Source organism: Aspergillus stella-maris (genome assembly GCF_047715825.1).
Source record: "Aspergillus stella-maris strain CBS 113639 unplaced genomic scaffold BDV14scaffold_14, whole genome shotgun sequence".
Classification (NCBI taxonomy): domain Eukaryota; kingdom Fungi; phylum Ascomycota; class Eurotiomycetes; order Eurotiales; family Aspergillaceae; genus Aspergillus; species Aspergillus stella-maris.
Genome location: NW_027396808.1, coordinates 179892 through 202010, shown reverse-complemented (window position 1 = coordinate 202010; position 22119 = coordinate 179892). Strand labels below are relative to the sequence as shown.

General features: G+C 51.0%; 10 protein-coding genes across 10 annotated transcripts; 5 read left to right on the top strand and 5 right to left on the bottom strand.

Moving 5' to 3' along the window:
- Positions 1-11: 11 nt before the first annotated feature.
- On the bottom strand, positions 12-1255 carry kae1 (O-sialoglycoprotein endopeptidase; the record flags this gene model as incomplete). The annotated part of the gene is made up of 2 exons (XM_073772820.1): positions 12-748; positions 904-1255. The coding sequence occupies 2 exons, from the start codon at positions 1253-1255 to the stop codon at positions 12-14; spliced, it is 1089 nt and encodes a 362-aa protein (XP_073630280.1).
- Positions 1256-1471: 216 nt separating this feature from the next.
- Positions 1472-3436, top strand: BDV14DRAFT_30225 (ribosomal lysine N-methyltransferase). Its single transcript, XM_073776482.1, has 3 exons — positions 1472-1837; positions 1961-2553; positions 2611-3436. The coding sequence occupies exons 1-3, from the start codon at positions 1687-1689 to the stop codon at positions 3316-3318; spliced, it is 1452 nt and encodes a 483-aa protein (XP_073630279.1). The 5' UTR covers positions 1472-1686; the 3' UTR covers positions 3319-3436.
- A 370-nt stretch (positions 3437-3806) lies between these two features.
- BDV14DRAFT_30242 (enhancer of polycomb-like protein 1) lies at positions 3807-5921 on the bottom strand. Its single transcript, XM_073776483.1, has 4 exons — positions 5610-5921; positions 4996-5481; positions 4643-4939; positions 3807-4587 (listed from the first exon to the last, which is right to left on the bottom strand). Exons 1-4 carry the CDS (start codon positions 5766-5768, stop codon positions 3829-3831), a joined length of 1701 nt encoding a protein of 566 aa, XP_073630278.1. The 5' UTR covers positions 5769-5921; the 3' UTR covers positions 3807-3828.
- Positions 5922-6273: 352 nt separating this feature from the next.
- On the top strand, positions 6274-7068 carry cnaB (calcineurin regulatory subunit B; the record flags this gene model as incomplete). The annotated part of the gene is made up of 4 exons (XM_073772819.1): positions 6274-6379; positions 6432-6484; positions 6547-6955; positions 7058-7068. The coding sequence occupies 4 exons, from the start codon at positions 6274-6276 to the stop codon at positions 7066-7068; spliced, it is 579 nt and encodes a 192-aa protein (XP_073630277.1).
- Positions 7069-9026: 1958 nt separating this feature from the next.
- On the bottom strand, positions 9027-10566 carry BDV14DRAFT_30207 (uncharacterized protein). The gene is made up of 2 exons (XM_073776481.1): positions 9590-10566; positions 9027-9438 (listed from the first exon to the last, which is right to left on the bottom strand). The coding sequence occupies exons 1-2, from the start codon at positions 10386-10388 to the stop codon at positions 9155-9157; spliced, it is 1083 nt and encodes a 360-aa protein (XP_073630276.1). The 5' UTR covers positions 10389-10566; the 3' UTR covers positions 9027-9154.
- Positions 10567-10681: 115 nt separating this feature from the next.
- On the top strand, positions 10682-11442 carry BDV14DRAFT_30362 (uncharacterized protein). Its single transcript, XM_073776486.1, has one exon. It carries the CDS (start codon positions 10802-10804, stop codon positions 11306-11308), a length of 507 nt encoding a protein of 168 aa, XP_073630275.1. The 5' UTR covers positions 10682-10801; the 3' UTR covers positions 11309-11442.
- A 2903-nt stretch (positions 11443-14345) lies between these two features.
- Positions 14346-15345, bottom strand: BDV14DRAFT_198046 (mitochondrial 37S ribosomal protein uS9m; the record flags this gene model as incomplete). Its single annotated transcript, XM_073772818.1, has 2 exons — positions 14346-14437; positions 14517-15345. The coding sequence occupies 2 exons, from the start codon at positions 15343-15345 to the stop codon at positions 14346-14348; spliced, it is 921 nt and encodes a 306-aa protein (XP_073630274.1).
- Positions 15346-15507: 162 nt separating this feature from the next.
- Positions 15508-17527, top strand: BDV14DRAFT_30173 (putative translation elongation factor eEF-1 subunit gamma). The gene is made up of 4 exons (XM_073776479.1): positions 15508-15700; positions 15795-15996; positions 16232-16948; positions 17005-17527. Exons 1-4 carry the CDS (start codon positions 15671-15673, stop codon positions 17289-17291), a joined length of 1236 nt encoding a protein of 411 aa, XP_073630273.1. The 5' UTR covers positions 15508-15670; the 3' UTR covers positions 17292-17527.
- A 480-nt stretch (positions 17528-18007) lies between these two features.
- On the bottom strand, positions 18008-20251 carry BDV14DRAFT_30177 (NIF domain protein). Its single transcript, XM_073776480.1, has 2 exons — positions 20078-20251; positions 18008-20016 (listed from the first exon to the last, which is right to left on the bottom strand). The coding sequence occupies exons 1-2, from the start codon at positions 20102-20104 to the stop codon at positions 18079-18081; spliced, it is 1965 nt and encodes a 654-aa protein (XP_073630272.1). The 5' UTR covers positions 20105-20251; the 3' UTR covers positions 18008-18078.
- A 205-nt stretch (positions 20252-20456) lies between these two features.
- Positions 20457-21725, top strand: rrp36 (putative pre-rRNA processing protein; the record flags this gene model as incomplete). The annotated part of the gene is made up of 2 exons (XM_073775149.1): positions 20457-20618; positions 20668-21725. The coding sequence occupies 2 exons, from the start codon at positions 20457-20459 to the stop codon at positions 21580-21582; spliced, it is 1077 nt and encodes a 358-aa protein (XP_073630271.1). The 3' UTR covers positions 21583-21725.
- Between the last annotated feature and the right edge of the window lie 394 nt (positions 21726-22119).

The window sequence follows — 22119 nt, the reverse complement described above, 5'->3', positions numbered from 1 at the left end:
TTATCACTTATCTAATCTCTCCACTGTACAAAGACATCATCCGTCCGGAATCGCTGCGTACATGTAGACTCCTTGAGCGGCGTTCGGAATCCCGTCTGGTAAGCAAGCATACCAGCCTGCGCAATCATAATCCCATTATCAATGCAGAACCTCTCATCCGTCGCATGAACACTCCCACCCCGGTCCCGCGCCATGATCCCCATCATTTCCTGTAATCGCTCATTACACCCAACGCCTCCAACAATGAGAACCTCCTTGGACCCAACGTGCGCCATTGCGCGCTCCGTGGTCTCTACAAGCATCGAAAAGACAGTTTCCTGAAGCGAGAAACATAGATCGGCCCGTGTCGGCTTCCGCGTTTCTGATATCCCGTCCGTTACAGGCGCATCTGTGTTGTCCTCCTCCTCATCCTGCTGCTCCCCGTTCAAACCATACTGAGCTGCGAGACCATCAATCGCCGCGAGTATTCCTGACATGGAGCAGTCCATGCCCTTTACTGTGTATGGTAAATCGACGAGCTGCTTGCCCTTCTTGGCCAATTGTTCAATGTTGTATCCTGGAGCAGGGTCATTCGAGATGTGTAATGTGCGCGCAAAACGGTCGAGGCAGTTCCCCACCGCGATGTCGAGCGTTTCCCCGAAGATGCGGTACCGTTGTGAGCTGTATGCAATGACTTGTGTGTTTCCACCAGAGACGTAAAGAACGACGGGGTTCAAGGCGCCGGTAATCAAGCGGCCCATCTCGATGTCTATCACGTTCAAAAGCATTAGCATCAGATTCTCATGCCGCCTCACCGACCGCCAGCTTGCAACTCATTCCGTGCATGGTGTCGCATCGCATAGATCGAGTACAGTAGGTACGGCACGAGGTATGACAAAGGCGAGAAACGGGAACATCACATACGCCCAACACAATGATTCACACCAATCAGCTCCTTCCCCCACAGCAGGCTCAATGTCCGAGCGGCGACAGCAACGCTCTGTAGCGGCGCGCCCATACCGGGGCCCTTGGTGTAGCAGATACAGTCGACATCGGCGACAGAGATGCGGGCTTCTTTGAGGGCTTCTTTGACGAGTTTCACGACCCAGGATCTGTGGTGTCGCGCTGTGTCTTTGGGGAGGAAGCCCTCGCCTGGTGGGGAGACATAGGTGTGACGGATGTTGGCGAGGACTCGCGGGGTGCTACCGTCTTTGGGATGTAACATGATGCCCACGCCGAGTTTGTTGGCGGAGCCTTCGAGGCCGATTGCGATCATTGTGAGTAGATAGTAATGTAAGTATGAGTCTATTATGTGTTCTGAATATTCAAGTGTTATATTGGGTCGATAGGGTAGCTGGTATAGTGGTTGACTTGGTGAGGGGCAGTCGGAGATAGTTTTTTATCAGCAGCGTTATCGATTGGCTCGCCTGGTTTGGGTCGCCCACGGCAGTTCCGCCTGCGTTTATCCGACGGTATACAAGAGGACCCTACTAGACCACCGACTACTGCTAGTAAGCACCTCTCCAGCCCACTCCTTTTCTTCCCCTCCCACCCTCGCACACTACTGTGCTCCCTTTCGCTTCGTCCCTCATTCTCTCTCTCTATACTACTCTCTGACTACTCCTCGTCTCTTTCACTCCCCTATCTCCTCTCGGGCAACTCTCGGTTTTCTTTGTGCTTGTTTGCCCACAATCTCGAGTGCAAATCATGTCCTCCTCAACCCATTTCCCCGACTCCGACAACTTCCAGCGCCAGTCAGATGAATTTGCAGCATGGCTTTCATCTAGACCAGGAGTCAATGTCAACAACAAAATCCGCATCGCAGATTTGAGAGGCTATGCCGCCGGACGAGGAGTCGGTAAGTTCTCCACCTACCTGGACGAGTTTTCCCTCCTCCCAGCAGTCAATCCGCAGCCCCAATTGCTAGCAAACATCAATCAAAGTGATTTCCGTCTCTGATGCAATATCTCTTTTGTTGCAGTGGCACAAGCCGACATTCCTGAAGGCGAAGAGCTTTTCACCATCCCGCGAGACCTCGTCCTCTCGACCCACAATTCGAAGCTAAAGAGTCTGCTCTCGAACGACCTCGAAGAATTCGGCCCATGGCTGTCCCTCATGCTGGTTATGATCTATGAGTATCTCCAGGGTGATAGTTCAACATGGGCGCCGTACTTCAGGGTCCTGCCACAGAATTTTGACACGCTGATGTTTTGGTCCGCCGAGGAGCTTGCTGAGCTTCAGGGGAGTGCGGTTGTTGACAAAATTGGAAAAGAAGGAGCTGAGCAGTCGATCCTCAAATCTATAGTTCCTGTTGTTCGGGCAAATCCTGCGCTGTTCCCTTCTGTTGGTGGGTTGGGCTCTTTTGAGGGTGATGCGGGCGCTCAGGTGCTCTTGAACCTCGCTCATACTATGGGCTCTCTGATCATGGCTTATGCTTTTGATGTTGAGAAGCCTGAGAATGAGGATGAGCGTGATGGTGAGGATGGGTACCTGACCGATGAGGAAGAAGAGCAATCTTCTAAGGGCATGGTGCCTCTGGCTGATATGCTAAATGCGGATGCAGACAGAAACAATGTGAGTTCGCCGCAGATGCTTATGGAAGCCTGAAAACATACTAATCCCCATTCAAAGGCCCGCCTTTTCCAAGAAGAAGAATCACTCATCATGAAGGCTATCAAGCCCATCCAAGCAGGAGAGGAGATTTTCAACGACTATGGCGAAATCCCCCGCGCTGACCTCCTGAGACGGTACGGCTATGTCACCGACAACTATGCCCATTACGATGTCATTGAGCTTTCGCTCGACGCACTATGCTCCTCTGCAGGTCTAAGTGATGCCGACATCGAAAACCAGCCAAAGCTCCAACTACTTGAAAATCTCGAGCTCCTTGACGACGGATACGCCATCCCCAGCCCATCACAGGGAGACAACATCACTGACGTCCTCCCCGAAGAACTCGCCCTACTCCTCAAAACCCTCACCTTAACACCCGAGCAACTCGCCGATCGGCAGCGGAAGCAGAACCCTCCCAAACCTTCCTTCAGCCAAGAAGAAGGCAGGATTCTCTTCAATGCTATTCTCCTCAGCCAGCAACGGTACGGCACGACCATAGAGCAAGACCGCGAGCTCCTCGCTCAGGTCAGCCAGCTTGAATCATCTGGTCCTCTCGAAGGGTCTGCTCGGCGCCGCAAGATGGCCATCCAAGTTCGACTGGGCGAGAAGGAGATCTTCGAGACCGTCAAAGTCATGATCAACAATCACTTCGCAAACGCCACTGCGAAACGGACCGCAGATGACGACGGCGACGACTCGCGAAGAACGAAAGCTCAACGCACCTGATCCCAGCATCCCGCCAACATTACGATATACGCCAGACAAAAGATCCTACGAAGACAAAAGTTATCGATTCTTGATACATCTTATCGAATTTTTTTTTGTGATTCTTTCTTTCTTTTTTTGCGCTAACTCAATAGCATCGCTATCCGTACAAGAGTCTATCCATCGACCGATCGACTGCAGAATAAAAGAAGGGGGAAAGAGCTATGTACACTAACATCGCATAATCTTAGGTCATCATGAAAGGGGTGAAGAGGGAAAAAATAATCATCAGCGACATTATCCTGAATTTCGGATGCTGCGAAGCATGCGAACGAGGGTTAAAGAAGGTGAACGGAGGGGTGCGGTCGAGAAGGAGAAACAAAACGTCTCGCAAGGGAGTAATAAAAGTACAATGGGGTTCGAAGGAGGAAGGCAACGGCGGGTGTTTGCGAAAGGAGGCGAAGAGGAAGAGGATGGATATGAGGTGATGGTGATGGTGAGGGTGAACGAGAGGATAGAACCAGGACCGGCTCAAGTTTCAGCAGTTGGAGCAACGGCGCCAGGACCGGGATTTGATCCCATTGTTTGCCCCGGGTTGGGGTTGTTTATTACGGCTTGTTCAGCCTGCAGTCGCCGCGCTTGCGCTGCTTGCGCCTGTGCGTGTTGTTGCTCACGCGCCTTGGCAAGCATGATTGCCCTGTTCTGCATGATCTGGATGTCAAACGGATCCATCTCATAGTCGAGATCGTCGTCTGAGTCGTCTTGATCATACTTGAAGCGGTCGGCTTTCCAAGGGTCTAATTCGACTCTACATTGCGAGGCGAGGTTACGGCGATCGATGAACAGGCGTCCGCCACGCCCAATACGTCTTCGGAATGAGGGCATCTTGTTGGTGTCCTCGTGCGTTATCAGTGCGTGTGCGGCGAGTTTATCACGGAACGACGTGGTGCCAGCGGTATCTATGACTGAATCCAGCATGTTCTCGGAAGAATCTGAAGATGGAGGTGTCGGCAGCTGCGTTGTTATTGCAGGACGGAATGATGGCTCGAATGTTCTCTCCGGTGACGGTGAGAGCGGAGCTCTTGTGGAGTCCACATAGCCCTCGTTCCATTTGATATGCTTGGCGATATTTGCTTTGATATCGCGCAAGATCTCGTTTTCCTTCTCTGCTTGGACGTCCTCCAGCAACTGCAAGTCGTCTGCAGCCTGAGTGCCAGGCTTTGGGGGCATATGTATTGTGCCTTTGATTTTGTGCGGCGGCTGCTGCGCCTCCACGATCTTCTTCTTGGGCTGCTATCTGAGTTAGCATCTGGCTGGTTGGCAGCTGACCGTTATACAAGCTTACCTTTTGGTTGATGAGGTCCTCATCGTCATCTTTGATGTTGAGTTTCCTCTTCATATCCTTGACCTCAGCCCGCTGCAAGAACAGAATCCGCTCTGTCGCCAGCATCTCTTTTCTTGCCAATTCTCGTTGGCGGACAAGAGCAACCAATTGTCGAGCATCTTCAAGTTCCTTTCGCAATCGCCGCAGTTTGTCCGCGCTCTGGGCATCTCTACCGCGAGTCTTGCGGATTTGACGGACTTCACGTCTACGGAAGCAAACATATGGGTCGACATCATCGTTTTCTTGACCGGTTTCGAACTGCGTAGCAAAGTCAGTGAAGAATTCCTTTGGATCATGCTTGTGATGATGCTCACCTTGAGGTTGGGGAACAAGGACTGATTCCCGTTCTTGGTCCTCAAACCCTTCCAATGCTCATATACGTCCGCTGCAAATCGCCTTACGACCTCCTCTACTGTGGCGTCCATGGACTCTTGCATTTCCGCGAAACTAAGGACTGGGGGGCTGTCTACCGCTGCAAATGGCTGCTTCAATCGCGCTGTCTCCTCGAAGAAGTTCATGACTTCCTCGAAGTGATCTTCTGAGCATCGGTCGGCGGGATCTCGCTTCTCGTTCATGATCTTGAGGAATACATCGTCCTGCTCCGTCATGTCATACGGGCAGCCGCAACAATCCTCCACCGTCGAGGAGAAGCGAATATAAGTCGCCGGCTGTGAGAAGACTGGGGGATATAGCTCGTCATATTGGAGATTACTGATGACGCAGTCTGGAGTTGGGATATGGGCGTCATTTACGACTTTTCCTGCTGCAGTCGCATTGATAGCGGCTTGCAAATGGACTTCCTATACCAGAAAAGTGCATTAGCATGCGCTAGTTGGAGATTTGTGATACGTGCAAAATTTTCATGTTGGGGTGAGGTCGTGATACTGTCACGTGATATCGACAGGGATGAACTGGGGTAAACACCTACCGACTCCTCAGCCTTCTCAACACCGGTCTCGATCTGTTGAAGGCCATTCTGGATCTCCTCCTCAAGGGCATCAATCTCATGCTCACTGATAATGGGTATAGACGCCTTGGAGGTGAGCTTCTTAGGGCGTGTCCTCCCCAATCCCCCGTATCGAGTCATCCGAACGTTTGGGGCGATTTGAGGACCGCGACCATGGGTAAGAGGCCCGAAAGTGGTATCAGTAGAAAGGTCTGCTCATGCGAAATCGCGTAGTTGTATTTTCTTGATGATCAGAGTAGGGTGGTGGATGATATTGACGGCGTAAATCTCGTAGTGTTAGCGCTGGCGGTCGGTTGACGTTGCCTGTTTCTCACGCTACGCACGGCCTCAGGGGGCTCGCTTCAGGCGTATTCACCCGCTAGTCCCGAATCGGCTTAGTGCGGGGCTGACCCCTATCAAATTGGCTGCGCCGGGCAACTCCCTTGGCATGCCAGACCAGTCTCCAGGCTCTCTCCAGCCGCATCTCCATCTGTTCGATACTTTACTGCTTTACTTAGTCAACCTCATTCACAATCTACTTTCACATTCTTGTAGACCCGCCTCTACATTCTTTATCCTTCCGCTACTTATTCTTTCACCTACCGCTCTCCTTCGCATTTCCGCCCCAGCTAGCTTGGCATTCAACATGGATCAGCCCAACGAGCCTAACAGTGCTGCTATGGCCTCGCGGAGAAGACGGAGCTCTCTGGGGACATCGCAGATCTTCGAGAACATCATATCCGGGTCTAATTGTTTGTTCCGCCTGGAATTCTCCTCCGCCAACACATAGCTGACCATTCCCAGTCGACAAGGATGAAGTCGACCGACTCCGCAAACGGTTCATGAAGCTCGACAAGGTTTGCTCCTCGCCGCCAACCAAAAGGAAAAAGCCATACACAACCTAACTCAGAGATACTAGGACAATTCCGGCACGATCGACCGCGACGAATTCCTCTCCCTCCCACAAGTCTCCTCCAACCCCCTCGCAACCCGCATGATCGCCATCTTCGACGAAGACGGCGGCGGCGACGTCGACTTCCAAGAGTTCGTGTCCGGATTGTCAGCATTCAGCTCAAAGGGCAACAAGGAGGAGAAGCTGCGCTTCGCATTCAAGGTCTACGATATCGACCGCGACGGGTTTATTTCGAATGGCGAGCTGTTCATTGTGCTGAAGATGATGGTTGGCAATAATTTGAAGGACGTGCAGCTGCAGCAGATTGTCGACAAGACGATTATGGAGGCTGATAAGGATCGCGATGGCAAGATTAGCTTTGAGGAGTTTACGGAGATGGTTGAGACGACGGATGTCAATCTCAGTATGACGTTGAGTGAGTTTCTCTTGTTTTCTCTTATTCTTCTCCGCGGGCTCCAGTGGTTATGCCTGCGATATATGATGAAGACTCGATGCTAACATGCTTGATAACTTACAGACTCGATTTAAGCGCCTTGCCTCATTTATCACTGCTGCAATTTGGATCGACCAAACTCGATTGAACATACCTTAAAACATCTCGCTCGTTTACCTTCTTCGACGCTACTGGGATAACAGACGTCCGTCTACGAGCAATGGCCGATAATCGGTCCATTGATGGATATGATGAGCAAACACCCTTACGAAATGACGAAACCCTACACGTGGTGGATCTGCGCTGGACCAGCACTTGCTCGCTCGTCCTTAGAAATGAGTCTTTAGGCCGCCCGGGTCTCGCTACGTCTCCTACAAAATACACCTCCTGTATCTACCTACCCTCCTACCTACTTCACGTTTCACTATCAGTACTAGCCAGTGCACCCTTGGACGAAATGACATACTACGTTTGATGACCAACCAATCCGAGACTCAACTTTTGGTTCTTATATGATCATCACTAAACGATCCAGCTGGGTACAGTATCTTACAGTACTGTAGAAGTAGAGGTCCGAAAAAGAGCGGTGGTGGGCACGTCTCGGAACTAAAACAGGGTCTCCAGGAATGAAAGTAGTAGCTCGGTATCCATTCATTAAAGTACTTTACTAACTAACTAACTAACAACAGCGGAACGGTACGTATATTCGTCGTCTTGACTTTTGGGAGAGGAAATCTCAGGTGGAAGGGAATGGGACCGACTTCTTTCTCTTTCTTTGGTGGAGCGGGGACGACCATGGCTATGAGACATGACTATATGATTGACATCTAAAAATGTATGTGTCAACAACAAATACGGTGAGGGGTATTTTTTTGTGAGGACTGAGGAGGCATGTCCAGGTAGGTAAGTACAGAGTACCTACCCATGCATAATAGCATCAGGCCACGTGAGGAGGTATACAAGGCACACAAGGCAATCTATGTGCATCCCGGCTGGCGCCGGTCCTACCAAGACCGATGAATACGCGAGTCAGGTAAGTGGTTAGGCATGCTATAGAATATCGAATAAATTAGTTCTTCAGGGATTAGTATATCAAAATATATTAACCCCCGATATCACATACAGTGGCATCAACCCCAAACGCAGGTGTGGATATCGCGCATATCACAAACAATGAAATAATAAGATCAAAGAAACGCATTAAAAGTCTTGCTATAAGGTAATCGTGAAGTAACAGAAACGAGTATTCGACGAGAGCATCTCAATAGTGTCGCCGATCCGGGCCTCGCGCTACAGCCTCAGCAGTGCGATATGGCCAAGGATTCGCTTCCGCTGAACAAGGATGACAAAAAAGGTTATGAAAGCGACATTAATAGACAAGGTATCATCCAGACAGAATACATGACAAATGAGAGATTCTATATTGCACAAACATGTAACCCAAAACGCCTTCGTATCTCGTGTCAAAATTACTCATCTCCCTAGGGCGACAGAGGGGGGATAGAGAACCGGGCGAAGTTTAGTACGGAGTGGTCCATCTGCAGCGCGGACAAAGCCGCGCAGATTTTGCTTGGAGTCCGCAACAACAACCCCGTGACGTCAAATGTGATGTGTTTCGTTTCGATGATGATTTCGAAGGAACCCTTGTCATGGGAGCGAATGGGATTGGTTGCATGGTTATTGATCGGTTTGCGAGCATGGTGATTTTAGCTGCTGGCTTAGGGCTTCGCCGTCAATGTCCGAAAGTAGAAAAACGTGTTGGGCTCCGGGCCGCCAGCTTCGGGCGTCAAGGGGGTCAGGAACCGATGGTAGGTTAGAGTTGGAGATGGGTTCAGCGTGGCGAAGAGAAAGGTTTGGGCATCAGAATTCAGAATTTCTGCATCTATCAATCGATAGTGCATCCTGAAAGTTGTAAACGGGACCATGGTCCAAGGGCTAATTTAGCCCCTGCTTTAGGGCCGCCGCAGAACAAATGACGCGGAAAGTGGCGCCGTCTGGGCACTGGATAGGTCGATCCGCACGGTATCGAGATCCGTGCATCTGAAAGCCTAAAACCTCACGTGTGCGAGGCTGCGGCGGGACGAGCACGAGCGAGTTCTGGTCGGCTTTCGATGAGATCCAGACATTGGCCAAGGGCTATTGGTCCAGCTCTTGTTATTTTCCATTCCAACAAATGGTTGGCTAGGGGGCTGACCTACCAGACAGAATCTCTTCCTCCCAGATACCCATCTGATAATCCACCAGCCCATGCTGCTCCATCTGGTCACAAAAATATATCAATTGCTTACCCAATGTATCCATCGCTTCAGTACTAAGAAGACTAGTTCTTGAGGATTGGCGCCCTGTCTGAAGCAACTCTTGCGTCATGTCTTTCTGTTTCTGACACAACGCGAGCCAGCAGATATTGAAATCGTTCCATAACTTCAGCCGTTCGGAGTGGGCTAATTGGTCATCTCGAAGAATACCTATCATGAACATCATACTGTCAGCTCCAGATCCTGCCAGTTCTTCGCTTCAAGGCAAGAGGATGAGATCAGCCCCAACAGGGCGTCTTGATCTTCGCACCAAGAAAGGCCCGTGTGGAAACTCAATTGAAAGTTGTGAGAGGAAACATACCAAGCTCCGGTGCACTAGCCACCAGCCACTCGGAGATTTCAAGGAGAGATCGACTAGCATCTACCAATCGGCCGGCGCGGGTATGGTCTATCGTCCCTCGTAGCGCTCGCTGGAATTGTCGATATGGCTCAGCTGATGACGGAGTTTCTGACAAAACCTGCGGCTGCTGCGACTGTGAGAGACTTGTCTGCTGCTGTCCCGCCGCCCCCACGGGGGTCATGTCCGCCATGGTTGCGGGAAAGGGCTGCGTTGCGCTCGATCGTCCAATGGGCCCCGGCTGATTATATGCAGACAGAGAAAGCCCCGGTGGCAGGTAAGGTGTTGGGAGCCCAGCGCCTGACGGTTCGTTGGGAGCAAAATACTGTGGAACTTGAAATTGTCCGGAGAGAGAGTCCAGGGATGCAGACTGCCGTGACGAATATTGTGGCACGACCTCGTACGGGCTCTGCGTTGGGCCCTGCTGCCCGAGGTTGTATACTAGCTCGGGCTCGTATGAAGCGAAGGGTTGCTGGCGCTGCTGGTGGTCGCGCAACGTCGGCGGATACGGTTGCAATTCGTCCTCCTGCAACGCACCGCCCTGAAAGGTGCTGTCTGTGTATCCATAGTCCATGTACGCAGGCATTCGTGGCCTTCCAGCGGCCTGCGATGAATCTCCACGTGTTGGTTGAAACCCAGCTTGTCTGAACCGATCTGCGGTACTGCCAGACGATCTGGAAGCAGAGCGACGGGGCATGCCCGGTTGCGTTGCGTGTTGGGCTTGCTGATCATGCTGCTTCATGCGATGAAAATCACCATCCATGCCCCCAAACGCGCCCCTACGCACTGAGTCGAGGTCAAAGGACCAATGCGTCGACGGGGAGAGCGGAGGGCTTGCGTAGGATTCCAGTTTGGCGGGAGTGACGGTGAATCTAAGGAACGCTGTGGAGTAGGTACGCCCTGACTGCTTGTCTTCAAGCTCCTCAGACGACGATTCGTCGAGCTTTCCCCGGGGAAGGAGCGAATGTGAGTGCCACCCAGTAAATCGTAAGCGCGCGTCAGTCTCAAGCTTTCAACCCTGCACGAGGATTTGGTGCCACCGAGACGATCTAGATATCGGTTTGGTCCAGTCAGCTTTGTTCTTGATGAAAAACGGCGATACGCACAACAAGTACCTGAACTACTCTAGGTTCAGATGCTGAATAGATGTAAATCGAGAGTCCAGACGCAATTAAAATGCGCGACGGAATCAAAGGAGCAGTAGATGGAGGAAAGAGCCGCAGGGCTCTGAAGCCTGGGCTGGGCGGAGTAGTGATGGAAGAGAATGTAAAGGAGAGAAAAGTCAATGATAAAGTCCCTTCAGACGGGGGTCCAGGGTGGTTTAACGCCAGATGCAATGCAGGATCTCGTCAGTGTGCTCTGGGTTTGCAGCCCAAACGTGCTTATTATTGGGGAGCAGGGAAGGCGAGAGGGGCAACACAAGGTGCAAACGAACAGCGAGAATCAGCGGGAGGACGGGGAACCCGCACGGAGAAGTACCTTCTTATACTGGGCAGAATGACGGAGTGGTGGATGATCCTCGAGCAATTATTGAAAGCCTTCAGCACGAGGCGAAGTGACGCTCTGGGGGAAGCGCTGAGACAACGACGCTGCGCATCACAAATCACAAGCCATGGCTGGTATCGCCTAAGGCATAAGGGCCTCATTCTTCATGGCCTGTGGGGAGAGAGGGAGAAACATTGATTAATTAATGGGAAAAAGAAAAGAAAGGGAGGGTTTAGCAGGAGTCAGATGGGCTGGAACTGGGGCGAAGAAGAACTTCTCCGAGGTGAAGAGAGACGGACTGAGACTGACTTGGAAAAAAAGAAACTCGCGCAATCCAAGCATTACATATGTATAGATAGATCTAGTTTGTTTCCCTCTATCACTCTCGCCCAATGGAGACAATAGCCCCCTTCTTTATCCCTTCATAATCCTATTCTTACAGAACTGCCTGCATCTAATCCCAGTATCACTCTATCTGAAGCTGTTCGTGCCCTCCACGAGCATCAGCACGAGCACAAGCACGAGCAGACAAGTCAAATCCACTTGCATCGCATAGCCCCGGAGCAGGTGCTAGTTGGGGACTTTCGGGCTTGCAGCCCATCTGACTCTGCGATTCGATATCGTCAGTGTTCTTAAATAGTCGGGGCAGCAATAGAACTAGGGACGCACTTATCCCAACTGAGTAGTAGCGATCTCCAACCAGCGGACCCGACAAAAGTTGTTGACCAGCCCGCTGGGTCACCATTTCCACACTAAAACTATCATTCGCAGTCACACTCGGACTCCCCTTTGTTTGCCGGAAGGCATTCCAAATATCCGGGTATCATCCGTCGATCAACTTCATTCCCCTCGCAGCCCCATTTTTCTCCAAAGAGCCCGCTTACGCCGTCTTCGATAGTGGTGACCCAAGCTACCGGAAATCTGACCTGTCTTTCCGACTCCAAGGAACCGGAGAAAATCATCCGCTAACTGTTGGGTCATCAATTGAAGACGCGCTGGATAGATAGCAATTTTTGAGCACTCGGTGAATTGTATTTGTCACTTGTTCTGGTCTCCTTGTCGCGACCTCGCGAGTCATCGACAGGGGCGTCAGATCGCCTTGGGCATGCACGGGAAGAACCGCTGACACTGGCAGTGACAGCTCCTGCGTGGATCCTGGAGGATCTGACCACGGTCAGTTCGAAAATAATATGACTTGCTTTCCTCAAAGTACGAAATTAGACAGGGGTTCCTGGAATAAGGAGAATTCCAAATGAGACCGTAGAGGATTCCGGCTGCGAATACCACAAAAGCTGCATGGTCAGTGCATGCGGGCCCATCCAATCGACGTCTGTCATCTCTGCTGGGTCTGTTCTGATTCGACCATTGGAGCTTTCTTTACTTTTTCCGAGGCCCGAGAACCCTGGACGCTGGGAACAGGCCCGGTCAAGGTCGCAGTGCTGCAGCCCACGGCATTGGGTCGATCGAGGACCCCCATCAGAGATCGACCTTATTCAGAGCTCGGGAGTACGTGCTCGGTTGCCGCTGCAATCCTGATTTTTGGATCGACGATTTATCTGGGGCTAGAGCCTGGAATAAAATGTACGGAGTACTCCGGTCTAAAATATGTATGCGGCGCGGCTAGCCGTCGATCATCGCACCCATCGTGCGTCGCGGAGTGTGCAGGGTAGGTGTGGAAGTCACGAACGGAGTTCGGTCCATGGCGTTGGTCTGTGCCGTAGGACTTGTATAAAATCCAGAAATTTGGAATCATGGACACTGTCTTCAGTATGTTGTCATGATCAGTGACGACAGATGAGAAAGAATGGCTGATTTTGCTTCACCTAAGTAGTCTGGGTTGCTGATCCTGTTAAGGAGTGAGGCAGGCTAAAGTCGCCCCATGTTGTGTTGGAAATAGATAGTGAAGCGACTGGTCTCAATCCTGATCAACAACATGGTCCAGTCGTCGTTTAGATTAGATTGATTGTCCTTCTCAAGACATTCGTCTCGGGACGATATCATGCGTAGACTGATTGACTGAATCGCCGGAGTGATGCCGAGAAGTACAAAGCTTGAGGTCGCTTGAGGTTCCTTTCTCTCAGGCATTCCCTACAGTGCCAATCACCTGACAGCGACATCCACGACCACTTCCTAGCCAGATCTATTCATTTCCCAAATAATCAGGTCCCAACATACCTTTTCGCATCACCAACACAGCGAAGAGCTTCTGCAAGTGATTGGTGGCTTCTATGAGTGGCTGCCCTATCCCAACAACCTGGTTCGTTTTCTTCAACCCATTCCAATTGGCCTAACAATGCTGTCCTCGTGGTCAGAGTACGTCCCTTTCAGCCCAGAGTCTGTTTGATCCAATCGACTCCTTTCCGGTTCTGCCACCCCATGCTCTTAGTGCATCGGACAGAAAGGTTGAGGTGGTTCATTGGTCACGATGAGGCCACAGAATCTTGGGAGCCTCTCCTTACTTCCAACCATTGGGTACATTATTGAGTATAGATGGTGATCACCTAGCATCGCGCATAGCCGAAGCGGAGGGACGTGCGAGAGGACGTATGTACGCACGTATAGCGTACATACCCGACGCTCTGAGAGCCCCATAGCGAGGCTATCCTAGGTTAGTCAAAGAGCTTGGGCCATGAGCGAAGGTGCGAGCTTACGGTTTGAGAATAGAAACCTCGATGCAGGTATCCGCGCTTTCATACTTTAGTACTCCGCTTGATCTGCTGCCCCATTTGTCATGAACACCCTGCGAACTCGAAGATCGTGATCTTCAGCCACAACCAATCCTGCCCACGATTTCAAGCGCCACGTTGGAAATAGTTTGGAGTATGCCAACTTTGCCCTCGAGCTTATTTGTGGCGCGGTAACCTGGTCCGGGCCCTGTCGTGTTTATGATAACATGATTTGAATTTCCTTCTTCAAAGTCGGGCCCGGTCCAATCTACCAACATGTCTGTTCTCAAGGGCAGGCAAACGCGAGCTGATCGCTGAAAATAAACACAGTGAATTCTGGTCGTACAACATAATTATATAATCATCGGTTGATTCGAACAGACGAAAGAAACGCCAATATTTACATGCGGTTTGCCGCGAACATGCAGTGTCGTCGTATCTTGAAACGACATCATGACGCCAAATCGAGATAATAAGGCAGATAACATGCCTTTGCCGAGGGTAAAATAATACAGGGGGCGAATGAAAAGAGGTAAGGACAGGGTATGGACATTGTTCGCAAAAGCATTTCAACGCTTGACCCATGTAGGAGCCTTGCGCGCCTTGACACGACCAGGCTTCTTCCTTTCCACGCGACGAGGATCCACGGTAATGACACCGGCTGAAGAGTGAAATGATTAGTATATGGTTGACAGCGAGACTCGGAACGTTGATATCCGAGGGACACTGGAGATACGTACCTCTTCGTAGAATTGGCTTCAATGCAGGCTCGTGTACCATCAATGCTCGTCCAACTGCCAATGCGACAGCCTCCGCTTGACCGGTTGTACCTCCACCACTAACGGCTGCCCACACATTATACTTGTCAAGCCGGGACGAAGATCTCAGAGCCCACATTGCACTTTCTCTGTCATGCACTCGCGGGAACGCCTCAACCAAGCTCTTGCCATTGATGAGGACCTCCCCCTCTCCTTCAACCAGGTACACCTTAGCCGAAGATGCCTTTCGGCTTCCTCTTCCATGAGCACGACCCAATTCGTCGACCGTAGGCGCTGCATGCTGGAGGCCGTACGGATTACCTGGGCGAAGGAACTCCTTCAACGTTGTACGGACCTCATCGGGTACTTGATCGGGGTCGATGCGGTTTAGGCGCTGCAGAAGCTTGAGGAAACCCTTGTACTTCTTCGTCGGGACCACCTCACCGACCAATGTTCGAAATCCCGGTAGCTTCAGCCACGCCATTCTGGGTGCGTCGCCCGGTGCGACAGTCGGTAGTCCTGCATATTTCGCCAGGATACTCTCGAGCCTCAACATGTGGTCAAGGAACTTTGGGGTACCGGAGAAGTAGGCTGGTGATGCGGGAACGATTCGGGCTGGCCGCTGCTCGAAGCTTTTGAAATCGATTTCCGGAGCGGCTGAGAATGACTCGGCTTCGGTCGCATACCCACGGACATTTCCTGGAGATGATGTGCGCGTTGACAGAGCGATCCCGGGGATGCGGAGCGTAGGAGCAGTGGAGCGTTGGGACAGGGTCGCTCGGAGGTGAGTAGCTGAACGGAGAGACTGCATGGCTTGGGCCACACAGGTAGGATTTTTTAAGCCCATTATGAGACAGACCGGCTGTCGCAGACCTCAATCACAGGTCGAGGACAGGAGTTAAATGGAACGGGGATAAATGGCTGGGCTTCGCTCTCGGACGGCTGCTGTCTTGGGCCATCCTGAGGTTTTTCGGTGCTGGGCCACGTGATCCGGTCAAACGCTCCTCCGGCGCCGAAACTCCGTCTGATTCGCACAAAATTATTTCATCCGCTGGAGACTTGACACTTCCCCTCCTTCTTTTTTCTCCTTTCTTTTTTTCTCTCCATCCCTCTTTTTCCTCCCATATACCCTCAAAATGTCTTTCGGCAAGCTCTACGGTCGTCGCGTACGTTCTTATCCTTTGCGTCTGTCAACAAATCACTGCAGACGTTTTACCGTCGCCAGAAAATTTGGTTTTAGAAGCTGACCCCCATGAATAGGAGAACACTCGCTCCATTGCCATCCTCGTTGCTGCTAAGCACAACGACCTCGACATCGAGCTCGTTGAGACCGAGGCCAACCCCGCTGCCGACTTCAACAAGTCTGATGCTTACCTCAAGCTTCAGCCCCTTGGCAAGATCCCCGCTTTCGAGGGCGCCAACGGCTTCACCCTCTCTGAGGTTATCGCCATCGCTGTCTACGGTATGTACACGCAATTGCACAGTTTTCGCGATCTCTCAAAGCCCCTCCTTTATATGATGAGCAATTTTATTATTAGTTATCCCTGTCAGAACAACACTGTTGATAACGTACAACTCTGATTTTTTTTGGTTACCCCGCCGTTGGGCAAATACTTTTTTTTGGCCAAGGCACAGCTTTGTGACTCAGAATTTTCGATCATATGTTTCATTTGACATTGATGCTGACTGTCAACAAGTGACCTCCCAGAACGAGAAGACCACTCTCCTCGGCAAGACCAAGCAGGACTACGCTTCCATCCTCCGTTGGTTGTCTTTCGCCAACTCTGAGCTTCTCTCCAGCTTCGGCTCTTGGTTCCGCCCTCTCCTTGGTCTGGACCCCTACAACAAGAAGACCGTCGATGAGGCTTCCAAGGCTGCCCTGAAGAAGCTCTCCGTCCTTAACACCCACCTCACTGCCAACACCTACCTCGTCGGCGAGCGCATCACCCTCGCTGATCTCTTCACTGCCTCTCTTCTCACCCGCGCCTTCGCCACCGTCATCGACAAGAAGGTCCGCTCCGACTACCCCGCCGTTACCCGTTGGTATCAGACAATCGTCGCTCAGGACGCCTTCAAGGCCGTTGTCCCTGAGGCCGTCCTCGTCGATGAGGCCATCAAGTACACTCCCCCCAAGAAGGAGGAGAAGCCCAAGAAGGAGGCTGCCCCCGCCGCCGCTGCTGCCCCTGCTGAGGAGCAGCCCGCTGAGAAGAAGCCCAAGCACCCCCTTGAGGCTCTCGGCAAGCCCACTCTGATCCTTGACGACTGGAAGCGCACATACTCCAACGAGGATGTCCGCACTGCTGCCATGCCCTGGTTCTGGCAGAACTACAAGCCTGAGGAGTACTCTCTCTGGAAGGTTAACTACAAGTACAACGACGAGCTCAAGCTCACCTTCATGGCCAACAACCTGATTGGTAAGCTTTAACCTCAATAGTGTTTCCGATTGATCACCTGCTAACTTGTACTCAAGGTGGTTTCCACGCCCGTCTCGAGGCTTCCCGCAAGTACCTCTTCGGTTGCCAGGGTGTCTACGGCGAGAACTACGCCTGTGTCAATCAGGGTGTCTTCCTCGTCCGCGGCCAGGAGGCTCTCCCCGCCTTCGACGTTGCTCCCGACTGGGAGAGCTACAACTTCGAGAAGCTCGACCACACCAGCGAGGCTGACCGCAAGTACATCGAGGACATCTGGGCCTGGGATGCCCCTGTCCTTGTTGACGGCAAGGAGCTTCACAACGTCGACGGCCACGTCTTCAAATAAACGAATTAGATGCCATAGTTATTGACTCATGATGATGATATCCAAAAACGAACTATGACAGTTTTCATCTTTGTTCAAGATTTATTTTCCTCTATTCTCTTCTCTTCCATAATGTTAGGGTCTTTCTTCCTAAAAGTGGTTTAACAAGTCGTCGCGGAAGTGCTATACATATCGTTGGGAATTCACTTTCTATCCAACAGCGACTCGCAATTCGCAACCCGCAAACCGCACCCGTTTCGTTCACGCCTACACGATGCAACAACCATTTCTACTTCGAGAATGGATGGAGTTTATTCGAATACGTCAGCCTCAGTGTTTCAACCCCCAGATGAACGCAGTAATTAGTCTAGTCTCAATATATATATAGCCCAAACCAAACTATTGATGCCTATAGTATATATATACCTGGCCTAAGCCGCGTCCTCACTCCGTGATCCGTGCTACGCAGATTAAATACAAATATGCAATTTCAATGTTAACGAGCAGCAAAGAATGCAGGGTATCTATTAAAGCGACAGTTTCGAAACTAACGGACACGATTTCATCCATCCAGTATCCCACCCTTGTCATGATGCAAGGCTATGCACAAACAACAAGAACAAATAGCAAACATCAACATATATGTACTCAAAACAACATGAAATAAAATGAAATGAGATGCAAGTTAACCTTATGCGAGATGATCCTCCAATAACAAATGCAATGATAATCAGCTAGGTGGTGAGAAGATCGGACATATATCGGAGATCTGAAGGCTCTTTTTTTTAATCATCATCAGTCCAACAGGCTAGTTCTTGTTCAACGACTCCTCTAGACGATCAAGAAGTGTATTTCCCGACTGCACGGACGAAGCCGGTGACGGTGATCTTGATGCCTGCGTTTCAGCCTTCGAGTCGGTGTCGACATCTGCGTCTGCCACCCCGTTCTGATTCTCGGCACTCGGTTGGCACGTCGCCGAAGGAGGATAGTCATTTGCCAACTCTAAGATTGGCAGGTCGGGATAGGTCTCTTGCGCAAGGGCATAAGCGGCTTCACGTTGGCGAGCGGCGATCTTCTCCTTCTTTTTTGCTCTGCGTCTAAGTTTGCGCTGTTCGGCCGGGTCGACGTCCGCTTCGGCTTGCGTCTGGCCGAGATCGAATAAATGAACGGGGCCTAGGTCAAGGTCAAGGACCTTTGTTTCGGGGTTCGTGATTGACCACTCGTGAAGCTTTTTAGAGACGTCGTCGCATCTTGATAGGATCTCAAGGCGCCGCAAGACCCTTGGAAAGATCGCGGATTCATCGAGTGTGCGATCATTTTTGAATTCGGGTATCTCAATTAGATTGTACGGTTCGCTGAGAGCTTTGAGTTTGCTGTCGTCGATAAGGATGGTATTTGTTTGGTCCCAACGTGCCGGTTGACCCTCTGGTCCTTTCTTTGGGCATGAGGCTTGGATTTTCTTGTTTGACCAGACCGTTTCAAGTGTCTTATAGACCTGGATCTTGCTGTTGTATTCAGCTTTAGAAAGACCGAGTTTGTCGCGGCCCCATTCCACCACGAGTTTCTTGCGGTCCGGTCCTGAAAAAATCTTCTGGCAGACTGCGTCCACTGTAGGCGGCTGTGAGCTGGACCAGATCATGACCTTGTACTTCTCAACCAAGGTCTTCAAAAACAATTCCAAGCCGACCCGTCCCGAAAATTTCGGTGGGAACTTCTTCGTCTTTCGGTAGATCAGAGTGCCGTTCAGGTCAAGGATCACAAGCAACGGCTGCGGTGACGGCAGTTCCTGGGGTGGCAAAGCCGCTTGATCAAGATATTTCTTAGTCGCCGAGGGTGGTCGAGGCGCCTTGAAAGCCCGATCGCGAAGGTTCTCTAGATGTGCTCCTTTCTGTTCCTGAGTTGGGGGAGCCGCCGCGTTGTAACCAGCAAAGCCAGTTGCTCCCATCTGATCAACTGACCCAAATGTAGCGTTGAGACCTGCCTGATTCTGACCTTGACCCTGAATAAAATCCATATAAGCAGCTGGTGGCAAGGATGGTGGTATGTTCATGAACGGATTGCCGTTTCCAAGTAAAGGGAAGAAAGCAGGATTCGGTAGAGACTGGCTAAACGGAATGGGGTATTGCGACTGCATCTGGTTCGGCATGTTGAAGGGAACGAATGGCGGTTGATTAGCTGAAAAGTCCGTGGACATCGGGTAACCAGCGAACATGGGAAAGGGATTCATCATCGAGAAGTCAGGTACGCCATTGTTGGCAGGAAACTGCGTAAACCCATTATTCTGCCATTGAGGTTGTTGCGAAGGCATCTCGCGCCGCGGGGAGTATGACCTTCCCGACGGTTCATTGTGAGAACTAGTCGTGCCTTCCGAATATGGTCCGCGATTCCTTTGCCTTTGCCGCGCACGTCCTTGTCGGGGATTCTGATTCCCGTGCGCAACAGATTGTCCGTTCCCCTGCGGCTGCTGAGTCTGGTTTACTTGTTGAGCTATTTTTGTGTTCCACCGACCACGGTACGGCCTCCAGCTCCCTCGAGGTGCAGCCCCTGAGCCATTCTGTGATCGATTGTTTGACGTCTGAGTATCGATACGTGATGATGAGTTCGTCGGCGGTTGCGGCTGCATTGCGGAGGGCAATATTGGATATCTACCGGTACTGGCGAGGGCGACATGAACTTTCGAGACGAGCAATGAACGTGAGACGTGCCTTAATGACGGTCGATAACTAGCGAGAGATAAAGAAAAAAGCTGGAAGGGGTCAGCTATATGCCGTCACAGGCTTCACTTAAACGCGATTCTGTATGCGTACCTTATCGTATGCCCCACACCTGGACATCGGAGCAGAAGACAGTCTAAATCTGGGAACGAGGGGTGAAGAAGGACGTAAACGAGCGATGCTGGGTTTTAAATCTCAGCAAGTATGCGACAAGGGCTGGAACGTGACTGAACAAATGCGATGTTTACAACTGTGAAATGAAGATCAAGGCAAGTCGGGGAAGCGCTTCGTTGGAGCCAGACAAAATCTAGATCAATATCGACAGCGTGGCGCACACCGCCCCGTTATGCTGGCAGAATTAATTTCATTTTTCTGTTTCGCGATTTCACCGCCAAAACATTCCAACAACCAGGTGGTGTCTCGATTCAGAACTTCACAATCCTTGATCAAATATTGGGAAGCGGGCAGAAAGATGGCTATCTCGGATCTTCTCAGCCGTCGGGTGCGAGCTCGTCGAGACGAGGACGAGGAAGAGGATGCCTACTCCGATGCATCAAGAACCGGATCAGAAGTACCAAGCGATGAGGAGGGTTCAGATGAGGGCTCAGACGTCTCAGATGGAAGCGATGATCTGGTATGCACTTTGCGCTAGTACAAACAACAAGTCTGACTAATTTTCACAGTCAAATCCCGACGACGAAGGCTCAGAAGCAAGCGACCTCGACTTAAAAGAAGGCTCCGAAGAATACTCAGACAACGATGAAGACGTCAAATCCTCACTAAACAACATATCTTTCGGTGCTCTCGCAAAAGCACAAGCATCCTTTGCACCGAAGACTAAACGCCGCGCCAAGGCCCTCCAGGAAGAAGAAGAAGCTCCCTCAAAATCACCACTCGACGACATCCGAGCCCGCATCCAAGAAGCACGCGAGCAAAAGCGCAAAGCATTAGCCTCATCATCATCAAAGGACGACTCTAACCCGAACGGTAAGAGATTCGACAAACCGCTCTCCCGCTCCTCCAAGCACGCACCAACAGTGCAGTCTTCCAAATACGCTGTATCGCGCAAACGAACAATCATCGAGCCACCTAGCGTCCCTCGAACCCGCGACCCCAGATTCGACCCTACAATCGTCGGCCGTCGAGGCGGCGGATCTTCATCCGGCCCCAGTAACGCCTACGCCTTCCTAGACGAGTACCGCGCCGCGGAACTAAAAGACCTAAAAGCGCAACTCGCTAAGACGAAAAACCCTAAGCAGAAGGAGGCACTACAGCGCGAGATAAGAAGTACACAAGACCGACTCCGGTCCATTGAAAACAACAAGCGCGAGAAGGAGATCATCGATGAGCATAAGAAACGCGAGAAACAACTTATCCGGGAGGGCAAGAAGGCTACGCCTTACTACTTGAAGAAGTCGGATATCAAGAAGCAGGCTTTAATGAAGAAGTACGAGGGCATGAAGAGTAAGGATCGGGCAAAGGCGTTGGAGCGCAGGAGGAAGAAGGCTGCTGGAAAGGAGAGGAAGGAGATGCCGATGGAGCGGAGAGGGTTTGGTGGTAGTGATGATATGCCGAGGAAGAGACAGCGTGTGGATTGATTACGAGCGATGTAGATATATCCCAGCTCAAAAAGCGAATCACGTAAATATTCACAGGCTCATATCATATACCAAGCCAGACGAGACCTATAAATTCCAGACGGCCACACATATTATAGTAATGTAGTTAACATAGTTCAGTTGACATAGCTGAATTCCATTATCCAAAATTACCCTCCACCATAACCTTAGTTTTCCCGTCACGCACTGAGATTATCCCATACAAGGTGGGTAGGTATTGAAAGCTGGAACTACCATCAACGGTTCTGAAGACCAACAGCAAAGGGGAATGATAAAGATAACAAGAATGTTGATAATGATAATGAGCAAAATAGATGGTATCGATATCGCAACAGGGCATCAAAGCCATACCCATACAATAATCACCGAAAAAACGATCAAGTGTCGAGGTTCAGAGAGAAATGGAAATGGTATGGACAAGATTCCTGACACATGAGATGAATAAAACGAGAAACCCCGGAAACGCCTCCTGGCCGTGGAAAATAGACAGAACCAGGGTAATCAAACAGAATGAAA

Excerpts from the sequence above, each read along its gene's own strand:
- BDV14DRAFT_30173 (XM_073776479.1), top strand. The coding sequence starts at position 15,671 with ATGTCTTTCGGCAAGCTCTACGGTCGTCGC. Across the intron at positions 15,997-16,231 it reads TATCGCCATCGCTGTCTACG|TGACCTCCCAGAACGAGAAG; the intron begins GTATGTACACGC and ends ACTGTCAACAAG. Across the intron at positions 16,949-17,004 it reads CATGGCCAACAACCTGATTG|GTGGTTTCCACGCCCGTCTC; the intron begins GTAAGCTTTAAC and ends CTTGTACTCAAG.
- BDV14DRAFT_30177 (XM_073776480.1), bottom strand. The coding sequence starts at position 20,104 with ATGTCCAGGTGTGGGGCATACGATAAG. Across the intron at positions 20,017-20,077 it reads GGTGTGGGGCATACGATAAG|CTTTTTTCTTTATCTCTCGC; the intron begins GTACGCATACAG and ends GACCCCTTCCAG.
- BDV14DRAFT_30225 (XM_073776482.1), top strand. The coding sequence starts at position 1,687 with ATGTCCTCCTCAACCCATTTCCCCGACTCCGACAACTTCCAGCGCCAG. Across the intron at positions 1,838-1,960 it reads TGCCGCCGGACGAGGAGTCG|TGGCACAAGCCGACATTCCT; the intron begins GTAAGTTCTCCA and ends CTTTTGTTGCAG. Across the intron at positions 2,554-2,610 it reads CGGATGCAGACAGAAACAAT|GCCCGCCTTTTCCAAGAAGA; the intron begins GTGAGTTCGCCG and ends CCCCATTCAAAG.
- BDV14DRAFT_30207 (XM_073776481.1), bottom strand. The coding sequence starts at position 10,388 with ATGGATGGTGATTTTCATCGCATGAAGCAGCATGATCAGCAAGCCCAA. Across the intron at positions 9,439-9,589 it reads GGCTAGTGCACCGGAGCTTG|GTATTCTTCGAGATGACCAA; the intron begins GTATGTTTCCTC and ends TGTTCATGATAG.
- BDV14DRAFT_30242 (XM_073776483.1), bottom strand. The coding sequence starts at position 5,768 with ATGACTCGATACGGGGGATTGGGGAGGACACGCCCTAAGAAGCTCACC. Across the intron at positions 5,482-5,609 it reads TTGAGAAGGCTGAGGAGTCG|GAAGTCCATTTGCAAGCCGC; the intron begins GTAGGTGTTTAC and ends TTTCTGGTATAG. Across the intron at positions 4,940-4,995 it reads CCTTGTTCCCCAACCTCAAG|TTCGAAACCGGTCAAGAAAA; the intron begins GTGAGCATCATC and ends TTTGCTACGCAG.
- BDV14DRAFT_30362 (XM_073776486.1), top strand. The coding sequence starts at position 10,802 with ATGCGCGACGGAATCAAAGGAGCAGTAGATGGAGGAAAGAGCCGCAGG.